Source organism: Heterocephalus glaber, unplaced genomic scaffold, assembly GCF_053883595.1.
Source record: "Heterocephalus glaber isolate CG9 unplaced genomic scaffold, H.glaber_assembly_v1.0 deba00000621, whole genome shotgun sequence".
NCBI lineage: Eukaryota > Metazoa > Chordata > Mammalia > Rodentia > Bathyergidae > Heterocephalus > Heterocephalus glaber.
The window spans coordinates 10,420,269-10,439,045 of NW_028258153.1; the positions used below are offsets into that span (position 1 = coordinate 10,420,269).

Below are 18,777 nucleotides of genomic sequence, written 5' to 3' on the forward strand. Positions count from 1 at the left end.
ATGATGTCTTGAACTCTTTCAGGAGATACCTAGAAGGGGAATAGCTGAATCAAATGGAATTTTTAGTTTTAGTATTTTGAGTAATCTCCATACTGATTTCCGTAGTGGTTATCCTTGTTTACATTCCCACCAACAATGTACAAGGATTCCTTTTCCCTCACAGTCTCACCAGCATTTATTAATTTCTTGATGATGGCCATTCTTTCTGCGGTAAGATAGAATTTCAGTGTTTTTTTTAATTTGCATTTTTCTAATGGTCAGGGATGTTGAATTTGTTTTTTTGGAGGAAAACAAATAAATAGAAAATAAGTTATTAAAATGACTTGAAAAAGTTCTGAATGAAAATTCCATATAAATTATTGAGAATTATTAAAGTAAGCTAGATAATGAAATTCATGTTTCTATTAAGTGAAGTTCTGTTTCATGTCTCCTTCTAGTCTTTGAATGTATTTTTGTTTATTTTTTGCCATTGTGGCTTCACCTTTTCACAAACAGAACACTGGGCAACGTAGAGATGGACCTCTTGTGCTTATAGGCAGTGGACTTTCTTTAGAACAACAGAAAATGCTTGGGGAGTTGGCAGCAATTCTTAAAGCTAAAAAATGCACCGAGTTTGACAGTACAGGTAAGAAGTTTTGATCCTTTTTTTTTTTTGGTAGAAAAGTTTTGAATAAGTAACCTCTTTGGACAATTACCTTTGAAAATGTATATGTTTTAACCATTGGGATGTGGCTACATATTTTGCATCTTGTAATAAATCTAAAATAGTTTACAGTAATAAACTGTTATAGACAGTGTTGTTAGGAAATGTAAAGTTTAAAGCCTTGTGCATATTTTAGAACAGATCAGTGTATCAGAAGAACAAATTTATGAGCTTTCTAATAACAAGTGGTAGTGCAATGTAATGCCATAATTCCTTAGTTATAATTTGAAGATAGCAAAAAATTTGTGTTTGTTAATGTGGCTTTAAGATATGGTATTGCTCTGACTTTTTCTGTTGATGGCCAGGTTAGAGAATGATACTACATAAAAGAAGTCTCACAAAAGTGTAAAAATCGCTACTTTTGAAGAAAATTCAGATATGTTAATAAAATAGGCTAAGTAGTTATAAAAAGTGGGCTAGATATAGAATTCTTTTGGTTTGTGTTTGTCTTGCTTACTGCTTTTTTTTATATCTTTAGTAACTCACGTCATTATTCCTGGTAATGAAGCTCAGAGTACTCTCAAGTGTATGCTGGGGATTCTCAATGGATGCTGGGTCCTGAAGTTTGACTGTAAGTACTGGATTTGAGAGAATTACAAATTGAATTAACTAGACTAGTTCGATTTTATAGTCATTACTACTATTGATTATTCAAGGAACTTACACTAATCTTCCCATTTCTTGTTAGTTACTATATTTTGAAAAACTTCTCATATTAGTAGTGTCATTTAGATGTTCTTAGTAAATGTCCACAGATAAGTTCTGCTTTTAAAATCTATAATGCTAAATATATTAATAAAGAGTAAATGGAGTACATTTTAGATTTTAAGCCTAACTAATCCATATTACTGTTAAATGATAGATTTAATATACTCATGTCTTAAGTACCTTACCCAGTAGGTCGGTGAAATGAAAGTAGATTATTGCTTACCTTTTATTATTTCTAAAATACCTCCCTAACATCGTTTTTCCTCTCTTAGCTACCTTAGTATTTTTAGACAGCGGTTGGGAAATTTCGACTGCCGTGTCCTACCTGGTCTGGGGTGACTACAGCAGCTGTTTCATTCATCTCCACTAGTCACCTTCTTGTTGGTGAACACTACCACCTTCACAGCTACCTTCCACCTTCCTTATAGTTACTTGTGTGGTTTTCTTAACCTTGGATTTTCTTAGAATTTAAAAGAATATAAAAAAGAATGCTCATTTTTAAAACTTTGTTCTCTGGCTTTGTGCTTTAAAGGTTTTACAGTAGAATGGTTGATTTGTCAGATCTTAATTATATTATTTAATTTGTATACTTTGAAGTTGTTTTGGTTTGTGAAAGTGTTTCCTTTCTGCAGTTGGTGTTTATGCCCTTTTTAAATACTCTTCCACTTGTGATGTTGGTCTCCACTGATGTCAGGTCCAGCTAAGTGCTGTGACTAGCAATGCTATTCCCTATGTTCTCATCCATCTCTTTATTAGTCTTTCTGGTCACAACCACTTAGAAAAGTATGGTAAGTAATTGGACTGACTCCATTTACATAGGAAAAAACCTTTCTCTTTATGTCTATTTTTGAATATTATTTTCCCTTACAAATCTGTGGTAAGCCTCACTGAGCTTCAGTGTTTTAAAAAACTCATTTAAAAAGACTCCATGAATATGGATTGTTTGCTTGTTTTCTGCTTTTTTTGGACAGTACTAGGAATTGAACCCAGGGCCTTGTGCATACTAGCCTAGTGCTCTACCACTGAGTTGCATCCCAGTTTGAGTATAGGTTCTTTTGTACCATACCTGTGTGTGTCAGACACCTGGCCAGTGGTTATAAGAAAAGATAGATTTTCCTAATAATAAGGTCTCAGTAAAAAAGAAGCCATATAAAATTTTCAATATTAAGACATTTACAATTGAACTTTGAGTCTAGTTCTTGAGAATATGCTGAACTGGCATTCCGTTACTTATACAGGCTACATGATTCATTTCCATAAAATCTACCTTCTTCAGGAAATGTGAGTTTTGTCATTTTAATGGTTTGCCCATGTCATTTTTATAGAATCACTGATGGGCTCAAGCTGACTTAATAGTGTGCTACATGGTGATTCTCACAGTAGTGAATAACATCCTCTAATATCAGTGGCTCTTTAGGATAAAGGATGGATGAAATCTCTTATTGAAGTTCATACCTTCATATTTTCTAATATAGAGTTCAAAGAGAAGTAAGTTCAAAGTTTGAGAGAATTTAAATAATCATGGAGTTTATAAAAAGGAGGCAAGAACTCTCAAGTGCCTTCTTTCCTAATACAATATATATATTTCTTACAGTTTCTAAATTGTTCTTAGTGCCATGCATCTGAGTTTGATTTTAAAAAATGTTTCAGAGCTATTTATAGCTACTGAAAATCATTTATGTTAAAGAAAGATGAAATAGACTGAAGCTTTCAAAATTAGCTGTAAGGATTTATGGCTTATTAAAACTAGGTCTTGTATTTGAATCTAGATATTAGCTTGTTCAAGGTTATACAAAACATTTACTAGATTAACTATTAAGAATGCCTTTTTATGAGATTTTCTATAAACCAAATAGATTCAAGAGGAATTTTAATCTGTTTTCTCTATAGGTGGTTGATTCAGTTAGTAAATTAAATTAACAAAAATTATTCAAAGAGTTCTTGACTCAGTGAATCCATATTTGTTAAATGTTTCTGTTTAAGTGCTTTATCTAATTGGTAAATATTTCTTCCTGTATCATGTTATGTATAACATCTTTGACTGCCACAGTTAATGGACTTACCATGAAGATTCTGAGAATAGGACATAATTATACTGCTGAAATAGCCATTGGTCTCATATTTATTTTATAGATATTTTACAGAGTAGTATTTATCTTAAAGTTTACAAAAATAGGAGCTATAGATAGGGAAAGTTCTTTTTTTTGCCACCTATTCCTTGGACAGAGGACTAATATTTGGAATATATAAGGAACTAAAAAAGGCTCTTTAGAAAAAACACCCAATCAAAAAATGAGGAACTGAAATAAACACTTCTCAGAAAAAGAAATACAGATGTATAGTACAAACATGAAAAAATGTTCAACATCTTTGGCCATCAGAGAAATAAAAATTAAAACAACACTTTAGTTTACATCTTACTCCAGAAAGAATGGCCATCATCAAAAAATCAAATAATAACAAACGCTGGCAAGGCTTCTGGGAAAAAGGAACCTTTCTACATTGTTGGTAGAAATGTAGACTAGTACAACCACTATGGAAATCAGTGTGAGATTCCTCAGAAAATTAAAGCTAAAAATTGCATTTGACCAACCCATTCCTCTGTATCTTTCTGAAAGAGTTAAAGACATCATGTTACAGTGATACATGCATACCCTTGTTTATAGCAGCACAACTCATAATAGCTAGATCTTGGAAGCAGCCTATGTATCCATCAACAGATGAATGGATAAATAAAAATTGGTGTTTACACACAATGGAGTACTACTCTGCCATGAAAAATAAACTTGAATCAGCTGTAGGAAAATGGATGCACCTTAGACCATGTTAAATGAAATAAATCACACACACAAGCCTAAATATCTCATGGCTTCTCTTATATGAGAAACCCAGAATATAAATAAAGAGCCAAAATAAAAGATAATAGGAAAAAGGTGGATGTATCTTTTGCAGAGCAAACAAGACCAATACATGGAAGGAAAGAGGAGGGAATGAAAGAAAAGGGGAGAGAAGGAATGAAAACAGAATTGTGTCATGTCTGTGTACCAACCCCTGTAAAGAATGTAATCATTGTGTACTGCAAACATGTACTCATGAACATAAAAGTTGAAGTTGTGAGAGGTTGGGAAGGTAGCTCAGGGGTAGAGTATCAGCTTCACATGCATGAGGCTCCTTGACTTCCGTACCCAGTACCACCAGATTTTTAAAAAGCAGTGATCTATTTTGTAACTAAACTGCTTCAGCCTTAGTTTTGGTACTAATTCCTCACAGGCAACTTACCCTTGTATAAAGCTGAGTTTTGGTAAACAAGTGACTAGAATGAAAGAATAGAAAAATGTATAAATAAGTCAAATTATTACTCTTAGAATATAAATAGGATGAAAGCTACATCCTAAGGGTGCAAACTAGCTTTCTATACAGTATTTTTTAGTGATCTATTCTTTTAGTGCATAGCTTTGAAATTTTTGTGTAGCTTAACCTTTTTAAAAAAATGAGTTCTGCATACTCATTTCTCACCTTATTATGTAGGGAGAGCAGATGGCTGTCATCATCTTTAATAATCTCGCCTTTTTTTCCTCTCTCATCTAAGTTTAAATGAAATTTCAGCTGTAGAGGTTTTAAGAGTCCCATCACCTGAAGGAATTGCTGAGATGTGCCAGACATTGTACATTGGGCTTGTGTCTGTGAGCTAAGGAAGGGCCAGATGGAGTGTTTGTTGTTTTTGCTTTGTTTTTGTTGAGGGGTGATGACCCCTAAAAGACATTAGGTGATTAGTCATTAGGTAATTAGTTTATAAGTAACCTCATAATCAGACTAATGGATTCATTTTCTTCCTCTTTTTTTTCTTCCTAAATTGCCCGGGTGGCCCTCAAATTATCAATCCTTCCACCTCAGTTCCTGAGCAACCAGGATTACAGGCATGTACCACCATGCCCAGCTAAATTTATTCTTTTCTATTAAGATTTACTTCTATAAATGGAAGTTAAAAGTGCCATGAAATTTTAAATATTAGTGTAATTTTTATTCTACTTAATAAACTGAAAATTATTAAAAAATAGATACACCAAAGCATTTCTATCAATATTAATTAGGCAAATTAATACTTACAGAAGGCCTCCATTAAAGATTTTTCATTAAGCAAAAATATATATAAATTTAAAACTAGGCAAGGTGGCAAAAACCTGAAATCCCAGTCTACAAGGCTGAGGCAGAAGGATTGCAAGTTTGTGCCCAACTTGAGCAAGTTCACAATTTAGTGAGACTCTGTCTCAACAAAAAAAAATACAGAATCCTTTGATCTAATAGTCCCACTTTTTAGAGAATTTTCCCTAAGCAAATAATACAAATTAAAGAAAAAGGTATTTTCATTGTTATTTTTAATGGAATTAGGGAGAGTGACCTAAAATTAAAAGGACATTAGAATGCTTAAAGTTATTCTGTGGAAAACAATCATTTTTCTCTAAGACTAAGGTATTATGAAAAGGAGTGTATAAATATTAAAAAATAGTTCTCACTTTTAACTATATAAATGTAAATACATATAGGCAAGAAAAACAAGAAAATGGTAGTAGGCTGATGGATTACTGAAGAGGCCAGTTTGTTTTAACAGTTTTTAAAACAATGTATGCCTGGTAGATTCAATTCAAGTTCTCTAGGGGTAAATTCAGAATTTCAAGTTCTAATATTAATGAGAAAATATATTTTCTTGTTAGTCTTTTCCAAAGATGATATAGATAGGTAAAGGCTTTCATCTTAAAAAGGGAAATTATTACCTGTGTAATATGTAAACATCTCTCACCTGTTGCACCAGATCTTTTATATTTGTTATGCAGATCTAAAAATTACATTTTACTGTGGTGATTGTTCTAATCAGATCAGAACATTTTACATAAATGTTTGAACTTTTAATATATTTCTAAGAACATTGAGCTTGCATTTGCTGGGTTTTTTTGGTACTGGAGATCAAACTTGGGACCTTGTGCTTGCAGGGCAGGCGCAGTGCCACTGAGCTAAATCCCCGGCCCATTCATTTTCTAATTATGGGAAATTTGGACATTAGATTGAGTTTGGTCTTCAACCATAGACTATTTTGATATTATTCATAATATCAGATGTCATAATTGATACTTGAGTTCTGCTTAAAAAATTTTTATGATATATTTTTGTGATAGAATTTGATTTCTTTTGATATATATATATAAACTCACCATGTTCTCTTAATTAGGATGAAATACAGTTTTATATGTAAATTCACTTACAATTAGCATTTTAGTTGTTTGTCTGTTTGGTTTGGCTTGTTTGCGTTTTTTTTGAGAAAGGGACTTGGTGTGTAGTTAGGCTGGCCTTGAACTCACTATGTAGCCCAGGCTGGTCTTGAACTCACAGCGGTCTTCCTGCCCGCAGCCTGCTAAGTGTGATAGTTTTAAAAGTAGCCAAAAATAATAATTGTAAGTAATATTTATATGCAACCACAGAATCTACTAATATATGACAGTACTTTTTAGGATATCCCAAAGTAGATGTTTGTGATGGCATGACTGTTTTGCACTTTCAACCTTCATTTCATGGTCTTCTCACTCTTGGAATTTCATATATGTATTGGGCTAGTTTCTTTAATTTTTTCTTGCCACCCAATTTTTAAAAAAAATTAGAGCTAATATTATAAATTATTTTTGCATTATTTTCTTTGTCCTAGAATTTCATCTTATAATTTTCCTTTTTTCTAAAGCTTAATGCTATCATAGTCTACTTGACTACAAAGCCTAATATAAATAAATGCATTTGCAAAAAAATTATTTTGCTTTTATAAAAAGCAAATGGATATTAATTTTTAATAGAATAAGAAATTCTTCAGTGATTATTTATATGCTCTTATTTTGAATGTTACAACTTTCTGGGTTCAAACGACATTCTTGTGAGGCCTTTTCATTTTGACAGGGAGCAGAGTGATGTTTGGTTGTGTATTTTAATTCTTTTAAAGGATTTTTTTTTGACAGTATCTTCAAAAGAATAACAATTTTTTAAAATACGGGTTTATGTATTGCTCTAGCTTTTGAAGAGAGTAAGGAAATTTTTTGGCTTTCTGCACAGAGTAAATCTCCGTCTTTGGATACTAACAGATCTCCATTTTGATGCTTTATTCTGTCTTCATTGCATTCTCTAGTCTTTTTGTGTAGCTGTGGACTTAGGATCCCTTTTTTCTATCCCTTTGATTTTTGTGATCCTTTTCTTTTTTTCCTTCTTAAACTAGGAAAAGTGACTAAATTTAATATAAACACATAACATCATCAGTGGTTCATGCAGCTAAAATGAAAGTATACAATCCATTCATGTATGTACTCTAATGAGTTAGGAGGCAAGAAAGGTTACTAGCGATTTAGAATAAAGGAATACCTTTATGTGTAGTACATGTTTCTATTTAAAAAATAATAGCCATGAAGTTCATAAACTGTATTAGTATGCTGAGATTACAGGCTTTGCAAAGTTACCCAGAGCTACCTTAATGACTGAGTTAATGACTTTGAGTTAAGTTGTACTTTGGGAATTAGGCTGCTTATCTATATGTAAAGGAGTAATAAGATCTCAAGGCAAAAGGAAAGCTTACATGAAATGGTAGACATGATTAGGAATACATCTGGGCTAAAAGAATCTCTCTGTTTTAATAGATAGGTTGTTCCATTATTTCTGCAAAGTGCTAACTTTCACGCAGAATCTCAATATGTAATGGAACATCTGAAAAGTAATAAAAAAAAGACACAACACAATAAAGTGTACCTTTTATAAGAGTAGTAGTTTGATACATTTTACAGGATATATTGTTCTGGACTGTGAGAGTGTCTGTATTTACATAAATGTACTCATGTAGAGTTATTTTAGTTTGGAAAGTAACAGTTGAGAAAGCTAACGAAGATATTACCTTCTTGTACCTGCTCCTTTTTCCTTCAAAATGGAGAGTAAGAGTCCATCTTTCTGTTGAAATATTTTAGTAGCAAATGATTGTGGACTTTATTAAGCAATTCATTACAAATATAAAATAATTTGGTTGAATTTTAATAAGTATCTTTAGATTGGTAGAAAATGTCTTATTTTAAAATCTTGATGTATATGTAGATTACAGATTATAAATCAGTATATATTTTACTATAGTAGAGTTAATGACTAAGAATATTATAAAAGTTTTCATATTTTAAGTGGAAAATAGGATAAGAATTCCCACTGCAGTTTGCTTAACTTTTATTGAGTAAATAAAACTTTAAATTTCTATTATTTGTACTCATTAAATAGTAGTGTTTGGCTTGTAGATTTCTTCCATTTCATTGATGACATTAATATATCATTTAAATTGTTGAAATTTTACAGCATCTTATTCTAATTGTTTTACTTGATTAGGGAATCATTTCAGTTGGCTTATCTCAAAGAAGGTTCACTAGAAGTTGATATGAATTTCTTCTTACGTTAAATGTTCATTGAGGCTAATGTCTTTATTCTGAAACTCAAGACAGTCGTAGAAAGTGGCAACTTTGACCTCAGTCGGCTTAAATACATTTTTTGATATTGAAGACAAAACGAAAACCATTGTCCCTCTCACCCTACAATCCCTTCCCCCTCTGAAGTAGTCTGAATGTATGCCATTTAATGTACATTTTCCCTAATCTGTGAAAAATAACTTTTTGTCTATTAAGTGATTGTGTGATTTATTTTAAGAGAAATACAATATTTTAAATATGAGTAGAAAATGGCTAGCATTTAAAACTGGAGGATATCTGAATTCCCATCTCAAAGTTGTGTCTCTGGGAAAGCTGCTTAAATCTCTTAGGATTCGTGTACTCTATTTGGTTGTAGTCATTCAAGTTGTAACCCTTGGAGTAGATGTCACTCTTAGCTTTCAGAAAGTTTTCAAGGTTTTCTATGCTATGACAGCTGTTCTACCAAAACACTTTGTCACTTTTCAAACATGTTGTAGGCTGGAAACTTCCTTGGTTTTCAGGGGAAAAAATAAGCATTTTGATTTTACTCTTTAGTGATATTGAGTGGCATAGAGTTGGAATAAGAGAATTAGCAAAGTGCATTTGATTCAGTAAATGTAATTAGAGCATTGGATTTTTCTGCTCTTATAGAAATTTACCGATCCACTGCTACTGAGCTAGAAATTGTGTGAATTGAGGCATTTTCACATGGTAAAAGCCTGGGTGCCCTCCCACAGTAGAGCCATGGGGCCCTCTTGGTAGTCACTATTTTATTCATACCTAATTAATTCAGGGGTCACCAGCACCTTGTTAGGACCAGTAGATACCATTTTAATGTGTTACTTGTCAGAGTTTAATCAGCTGAATAAACCTCTCGCATGGGTAAGCAGCCAGCATAGGCACAGTTTAACTTATCTCTTAACTTATCTCTTAGCCAGTGAAAGTGTGAGTGTTAGCTCCTTGGCTTCAAATCCTTCACCTAAAGGTACTTATGAATGTTCTTCAAATAATAGGAAGGAATTTCAAAGGTGCCTATATACTTAAGTGATTCAAAAATTAAAATAATAATTTACATGTAAAGTAATGAGTTTAAGTCAATGGTTTTGCTAGATTGCTAGTATTTTGTGTTGCTGTTAATTTTTTCATGTATACTTCTTTTTAGTTTTTATTAATATATGTTTCCAGTACGTAATGATTACATTTATTTTAGGGAGTTGGTACATGTGCACAACACATCTTAATTATTTTTCCTGTGCTGGTGTTTGTATGGAATGAGTGAGTATATGGTGTAATAACCAGCATACTGGCAGTGTTTTCCTAACGATGACATTTTGACCTAGCCAAAAATTTTGAGTCTCATTTTCATATACATTAAGTTCTTTAATAATAGCTTTGTTAGTTTTTTACTCAGTAAGCAATTTTTAAATGTGCTATTTTTAAAATATTTTATTTACATGCAAAATAATTTTTATAAGATATTTCTAAGTTAATGAGAACAATTGGATTTAGAAATTCAGGTTACCAAAATGAGGTGATACCATTATTGTATTAGAAACAACTGGGGAAGGAGTTTTGAGCACCGAAGTGCAGCCAAACCAACAATTTTTTTTTTTCCATTAACTTTATTGGTACATTTTAGGTGTTTTTTTTTTTTTTTTGGTACCGGGGATTGAACTCGGGTCCTTAGCTTGCGAGGCAGGCGGTGGAACCACTGAGCTAAATCCCCGGCCCGATTGGTACATTTTAGGTATACAGTACAGTTACATTCATCATTGGGATCTTGTACCTTTACATGGTGGTTCTTATTTTTTCCCCATTCCCTTGCCCTCCCTTCACCCCAAACCAACAAATTAAGAACTAGGTGATAGGGAATTAAGATGTCCTGAGTGTGTGTGTGTGTTTGTGTGCGCACACGCTTGCGTTGGGAATTGAATATGCATTCAACAGTCCCAGGTCAAGGAAAAATTCAGTCTTTTGGCAAAGCTTTGTGTTTGGAGAGGTGGAATATTCAGTTGTTAAAATCTTGTGACTTTTACATATTAAACATCATGGAACACCCAAAGCAGCTTTAAAGCATTCAGCATATTCAGTCATGCCTTTTAGAGCCCAAGGTTTATCTTGCATACTAGAAAGCTGTATTTTAGTGTAAAATGCATAGGCTTTAGAAAACTAAGTGGACTTGGGTTCAGATTCCCACTCTACCACTCATTGCCAGTTAACTTCTTTGCACTTGTCTCTTACCCCGAAGTGGAAATAATATATAGTAAATCTTCATTCTTCATTGTGGATTCTGTATTTCCGAATTTGCCTAGTTGCTGCAGTGTTGTAATCCCCAGATCAATACTCAATGCTGCTTTTGCAGAGGCATGCACAGTGGCTCACACTTTTGAGTTGCCGAATGAGGGTGTTGCCAGCTGCTGAGGTCCAGCAGGTTGATTCTTTCCACCCTTTTTTCAGCTCTCTTACTCTAAACAAATGTCCCTTTCACAGTTTTTCAGAGCCAAGTTCTTTGCAGTTTTGTGTGTTTTTGTTGATTTCACTGTTTAAAATGGCCTGTGAGTATAGGTTGCAGCACTGTCTAATTTTCCTAAACTCAAAAAGGCTTTGCCTTTCAACGAAAGTATTTGTTGGAGAGAGGGGCTTTCTCAAGGCCTGAATTGTATTACTGTTCGCTGTGAGTTTAATGCTAATGAATCAACACAACAGAATAACTAAGGTGCCTTTAAACATAAACACACAAGACAAAGTTAAGTATGAATCACTTGACAAAAATGTTGGGGGCTAACTCTCAGAGGGGCCTAACCCTGTATTCCCTCTAAGAGCGGTAATACAGTATGTACAAATTCATATTCACAGCATCTTCATAGAACATGATGACTGTAGACAGTAAGCATCAACTCTCCCAAGCTTGCTGGATTTGAGGAAATAACAGACATATAACGGAGATAGTAGCTGTTAATCATAATTTTCATAAGAGTCTTTCCTTAGAACAAGTATAATTATACCCTTGGTAATTTCACGTTAAAATAGTCATTTTTTAAAAAATAGAATGGAAGAGAATAATTTGGGCTTTAAAGAATTTGTTTTTCTTTGTTCTCTCATTTAGCCAGAAAGTATTAGTATGCAATTTAGCATTAGTTTTCTGTTCTTTTAAATATTTGGATAGGCCTTGTAATTATTAATATTTATTAATTATGGAAAATTGGGGTTTTCTGAGTATTGGATAATATTTATACATTAAGATTATAATACATTCTGCTCCTAGGATGAATATTGGATAACATTAATAGTTATCATAAAATGATAACTGCTATGATACTTTTCCACTAATGAAAATTTATGAGAATTTTCTCTTAGTGTATTTACAGGTGTAAGGATAATACACTTAATATGTAAGTAGATAGATTCTTTTCACGTTCTACTTATTTGTGCCCATGGAAGTAACAGTGAAACATCCTGATGATCCATGTTTTCCTAATGATGTACTTTTTTCAACATTTAATTAATCCATTTTATATTTAATCCTATAAAGGGCTAAATCTCTAATTGTACACTATTTCCTGCATGTAATTTTGAGTCCCACTTCATTATTTCTAAGTCATTAATACTTCCAGAATATTTGATTGGCAGGTTTTTTAATATTTAGAATAAAATTTGTCCTACATTGTTTTCAAGTTCTTTAAATTTTTGGGCAAGAGTAATGTTACCATCTTATATGTGCCATAACTTGAGCTTATCTCAGTGGTAAATAAAAGAATCAGCCATAATTTTAAATTAAGCACTTAAAGTTACAACCTTTCTGTTTTAATGAATGTTTAGATTAGATTATGGGACCAAAAAGTAACAGGAAACAGCAGAAATACAAAAATGAATAAGAATTTGGACTTTTACTGTCAAGTCTTATAAGATGCTGCAATTATTCTTTTTTTGAAATTTTATCTGAGTTTATTGAGTAATGTCGAAGACAGCAAATTATTCGGTTTTAATTTTTATAATGAAAATAATTTATTATAGAATCCAGTTTCTAGAATACTGCTTGCATTTTATCTGTGAAAACTTGGTTTTGCTAGTTTTATTTTTGTTTCCATGAGCAAGGAAGCAAAAGCTTAAGGAATTTAAACAAATAACTAGGATAACTGTCACTTGACCTCACATGTCAAGTTTAGTTTATTATATGCCATCAAACTCTGGAGCATGGTTACTACATATACATGGTGTCAATTCCTACCCTCAGTGGTGACCTCTAGATTAAAGGTCTCTTTCCTCCCGTCTAGACTGGTCAGTGACATTCCTAAGACGTTGTAGGATTTCTAGAATTTAGGCAGACTGTAGGTGCTGGCAGTCAGCTAATGGGTCAGCTGAGGGCTTCCCCACCCAGGAGCAGGGCAGAGGAACAAACGACTCCTGACTCCCAATAGCACCAGACTGTTATCTCCATGTTACTCTTGCTTTTTTTTTTTTTTTTTTTTTAACCTGAAACTGGGTACAGTTATCCAAATTATTAGAATAGTGGTTTTTTTCCTGTGGAGCACAACCAAATCTCTGAAGTAGTGACTTCAATGTGAAATTGCAAGCAAGTCCAAGTCTGCCTGTTTAAACAGGTGCTGTGGAGCCCTGTCATATGGTCAGCTCAGCTAGGCGCCAAGGGCTAAAGCACCTTCCTAATGTTGGGTCATATAGTCTGGCCTGAAATTAGACTTTTGACTGCCACAGTGGGCAGTCAGGTAAGTGCTCAGTTCAGACTATTGTACACTGGACTCGGTAATGGACTTTTTATTCACCTCAGTTTTGGTAATTGCTATTAGTAAAACTGTCAGTTTTTATTCTTGTGCTTGAAATAGTGTATTGGTTTAGGTTTTTTATGAAGGAGATTAAAATTAGTGCTCAGTACTAATTCATTGCTTAGTCCTCTGAAGGAAGAAGTTCTTAAGTTTTCTTTATATGGAAGACTAGTTTTATTATATTTTCTTGTGGCATAAGTAAAATTTCTTAGATAAACCACGAAGAAGATAAAACGGATAATTTTGCTTAATTTCAATGATAGAAATAATGCTCAGTTGATATTGATTTTTATTTTTCCCTATTTTTTTTTTCAGGGGTGAAAGCATGTCTACAAAGAAAAGTCTGTGACCAGGAAGAAAAATACGAAATTCCTGAAGGTCCACAGAGAAGCAGGCTCAACAGAGAACAGATGGTATTTTCTTTTGATACTACTTTCCTTGTTCTTATGACTTCATATTATCACCACCATCAGGAAAAACTTCTGCCCTTTCAACAAGTACAGGTGACTGATCAAAATTTTAATTGTGCTTATTTCAAGCACTTGATTCTAAGAGATGATCACAATGTGCAGTAAAATCCAGAAGGTAATAAATTTCATACTGTTAATGGATTTTTGGCATCTTGAGCATTCCCATAAACCTTTCAGAATCTGAGGTAAATTTCAGATACAGGAAGTAGCTTGAAAGAATACTTATAGCTACTGCTCGGATTTGGTTACCATATGTCTTTATTGCCACATATTGCCATTTTAATGGATATTATTCCATTATCTTGTTGAAAGATATATATAGCAATGAAGCAATGAAAATTTTTTGTAGGAAGGAATTGTGAAATTTTATTTTTCCATGAAACATATGGAAGTGTTGTATAGCTGATTGAATCCCTCACCATCACTTCATAATGTCTTGTGCCAGAGCATACACTACATCTCAGGAATGCCCGAGACCTGCCTTAGAGACTTGAAGTTGCCAGTATGTGGGGCCCTGAATATGGATGGACAAAATTGAATGGTCCATCAAAAAGGTATTCCTGTCACAGTTTAATTCAGTTTAACCTAGTATTCCTGAAGCATATCTCAGCTATCCTAGGAATTTTGGGGACTCCAAGTCCTACCCAGTATGTATAAGCATCCTGACAAAAGAAATTTGATGAACAATTGTTTTTGTCCTTTTTTTTAAGGAGCCTAAAAAGGATCTGAGGTAGTTAGTTGATCTTAGGAAAAATAAATTGCCAATAGCAAACCCTTATTTGCATAAGTATTTTTGTTGATCCAGTTATTTCAGTTGTGAAATACAACTTATGCCAGCAGCTTATAAAGTAGCTTCTTAATTGCTCTTGACTATTGTTTTTATTTCCTTCATTCATTTGCAGTGTTTTAAAATATTTTGATATGCTTTCAACAGTTTTTTTTTTTCTTGTTATTTCAGTTGCCTAAGCTGTTTGATGGATGCTATTTCTATTTTGGGGGAACCTTCAAACATCATCCAAAGGACAATCTCATTAGGCTGGTTGCTGCAGCCGGGGGCCAGGTCCTCAGTAGAAAGCCCAAGCCAGACAGTGACGTGACTCAGACCATCAATACAGTTGCCTACCATGCCAAACCCAATTCTGATCAGCGCTTCTGCACACAGTATATCATCTATGAAGATTTATCTAATTATCGCCCAGAAAGGGTTAGGCAGGGTAAAGTCTGGATGGCTCCTTCCAGCTGGTTCATAAACTGCGTGATGTCCTTCAAGGTGCTTCCTCTTGACAGCTGAATTTTGTATCAGATGAAATTTTCAAACTGAACTTGAACATTTTGTGAGAATTCAGCCATTGCAGTTTGTTATTCATATTTTTACAGATAGGTAGAGTCATTCACATGTTTTTTTCTTTGTATTAAAAAAAATGCCAGATTAGGAATTCATTCAATTCATTTATCATTTAAGTGCTAGGACTGCTTTTAATAGCTTTTCTTTTGGGGGTTGAGGATACAGCTCAATGGTGGAGCACCTGCCTAGCTACATACAAGGTTCTGGGTTTGATCCCCAGCACTGCAAAAATGAATTTTTCCTCTTAAAACTGATCTTTTTTTTTTTTTTTTCTTAATCATGTCCTATTCCAGTTATCAGCTATCAGAGATTAATGAGAGGCTATCAGAACTGTTGGTTAAATCTGTAAATGATACTGTTACTATTTAACCTATGAAAAAAGTCCACACCTGCCCCCAGCAACAATACTTGACATCCTTTAGTAAACAGAATGTTGTCAAATCATTATTCTGGCTTTATTATAATGAGAAGAGAGTACTTAGATCTAAGTGTGCTGCTGTAAGTGTTAACTTCTCTTTGTCTGCAACTGCTTTCATTTTACATCGGTTTTAATTTCTTACAATGTTCTTGGTGTGTTTGAGCTTTAGCCCTTTTTAAAATCTTGTGTATTCATTAAGAAATCATGATTTGGACTATAACAGTATTTTTTTTTTGCAATGAAAATCAATATTGGGCTTATGGTACATATTTTATCATGTACATTTACTTATTGTTAACTATAGCTGTTTACTATAAACATGTATATACTTTATTACTTCTGTGACATATTTTAATATCAGCATTTCTCAAAGTCTCAATAGAAAATTGTCCATCAAATCTCAATACTTTAGATTAGAAGCAGTCTGTCTGGTAGACCTTGCAAGGGATGGAGCCTAGGACCATGAATATACTAAGCGTATGCCCTATTCAGCTACACCCTAGCCCAGTCTTGATTTCATCATAAAGTTTTTAGGTTGGTAGGTAGGCAGAAGTTGGAGATGTAGGAGATATTCCCCAGGTTATACAAAAGGCTGTAACAGTAAATGTAGAGGAAGAAGTGGAAAAGACTTGCTCTGGATACCGAAGTCAAGGCTTAAGTGTTGGACAGAGCGCAGCTTGAGAATGGCCTGAGTGAGGAGCTTACTCTTTCTGTTCTGAATGTTTTTACTCTGTTGTACTTACTATGTAAATGTACCGTAATTATAATTATTTTCATTTTTTAATCAGATTCAAGCTTCCTTTTGTTTGCCACAAATCATTAAAGTTACTTGTGTTTCCACGTATCTGTATCTTTTGTAAAAGTGGCTTATTTTGTATATTAAAGAATTAGACTTAGCATGACTTGTGACGATATCGTTTAGCTTTTTTGAACATTTGACACTTTTAACTAATTTCGAGTAGAACTATTTTTAAAGTATATTAGCTATTCTATTACATTAAGTAAATTATTCTGAACAGAGTGTAACTTTGATGGTTTGGATAACATTAGTTGTGCAGTGATTCCTTCATGATTCTATTAAGTCATGTGCTTGGTAGATTTTCCACTTTGTTTACGGTGGCTGTTTACCAGTTCTGCCTGTACTTGTAGCTTTTTTCCTTTTCCCTTGTCTGCTGCCTTTTTTTTTCCTTCTCACTTGCTAAAAATGAAAAGCACATAAAAATTACTATTTTTAACTTTTATCTTATAAATAAAAATAAAAACATTAAATAAAAATAAAAATGACAAAACAGATTTTTAAAAAATGGACTTAAAATTTAAAGAATTATTATTGAAATAAGGATGGATGAATAGTGTGAAGGTTTCAGTGGCTTGCCTGAGTTAGATACTTAAATTTTAGTAGACATAGTTTGCCATTTATTTCACCTGCTTCAATTTCTTATTCTTCTCTGAGAATTTGGTAGATGACCTGAGTCTAGATGAAGTTTGTGTTTTGAGAGGCCTGAAGTTCTTGTGAGAATGAAGACCAGGGGTAGAGTGGCAGGATGGAGGTTCTTACCATGATGAGTATAAAAAAGGACTTAGTTGTTTTAAAGGATTGTGGACAACTAAAAGTCACTATTTTGTTTGAAGTTGAATTATGAACTGAATGAGTTTATATGTCAACCTCTTTCAAATATATACATATCACAAGCTACCTAATAAAAGAGTAGATAAGTTGAGAATTCTCTTTATTCAATTAATATTATATTTGGCTAGTTAAGCTATACTCTGTTATGAATTAGGGATTGTTTGTGTAGCTTCTGAAGGCACAAGGTCCTGTTTTTGGTACCTGAAAATTTTGTTAGGATGGGCATGTGAGAAAAGAGAAAAAACACTGGATTAGTCTCCCTGTGCCTTGAAGGGTTGATGACTAACACCCAGCTGCTGAGTAGGATCCTGCACAGGCTTTGAAGCCAGTCAAACCTGCACTTGATTGCCGTCTCTACTTTACCTAACCAGTGTCTACAATGAGGAATGTGCTGTCTTCTCATGTGAATGGCAAAATGTGAACACCTACATTGTAGTTAGGTTCACCGCCTAGGGCCACTGTGAGCAGGGTGGTTCAGTTTAGAAATGTCTCTGAAAGCAGCACCTGCAAAAATAGCTGTTGGTAATACAGCTTGTCTCCATCCTGAATAGTCCTGGTGGTAATCCCCTACCCACCCAAGACTGCTGCACAAGACTTTCCTTCATCCCATCAAGTTTTCCCATCTGTAGCCCCTCCTGTCCATTCAACTCAAATTTTCTTTAGCTTTTGTTGCATGAATGGATTTACTGTGGGAACCAAGACTGCTTAGGCCTCTGCACACAGGTGATGCACTGTAGCACAGGCCTGACTTACCTTGTTGGCATCATGTCACAAACCATTTCTGCCACCTCAGCTTGAGCCCTCCCTTTGATGTCCTTGGGGTAAATTTACTTTACACATCTAAAAAAAGATTTCTAAAAAACTTTTTTGTCTACCTTTTATAATTTTGAGACTACAGTTTTCATTATCAGTGCTACAAATTTGTCAAAAACTGCTCCCCATTTGCCCTGTTTGCCTTTGGATTGAAATAATATGGCCTACGTGCACAATTGAAAGCATACATTCACACAATCCCTATCACTCTACTCTCTTCCATTTATTTTAGTTGGGCCTTGGAAACAGTTAACCCAAAACTCAGGAATAACAACTATTAACAGTCTTGGTTGTTTTTGTAAAGCATTTATACATTCAGCCCTCAGTACCCACTGTGGGAGGGGGCAGGGGCGGGGTTCTTCAAAGACCCTCCCCACCCCCACAAGATACCCAATCCACAGATACTCAGGTACCATACAGTGGCATAGTATAGGTGGGAGGGT

The 18,777-nt window shown here is 33.8% G+C and overlaps 1 protein-coding gene across 1 annotated transcript in view; it reads left to right on the forward strand.

The window, feature by feature from the left end:
- The window catches only part of Bard1 (BRCA1 associated RING domain 1), a 64,984-nt gene extending 47,832 nt beyond the window's left edge, over window positions 1-17,152 (forward strand). The window contains exons 8-11 of the mRNA XM_004851102.4: window positions 496-625; window positions 1,182-1,274; window positions 13,974-14,071; window positions 15,087-17,152. Of these exons, the coding sequence (XP_004851159.2) occupies window positions 496-625; window positions 1,182-1,274; window positions 13,974-14,071; window positions 15,087-15,419 (654 nt within the window). The 3' untranslated portion in view covers window positions 15,420-17,152. The remainder of the gene's footprint in view (window positions 1-495; window positions 626-1,181; window positions 1,275-13,973; window positions 14,072-15,086) is intronic.
- The last annotated feature ends 1,625 nt before the right edge of the window (window positions 17,153-18,777 follow it).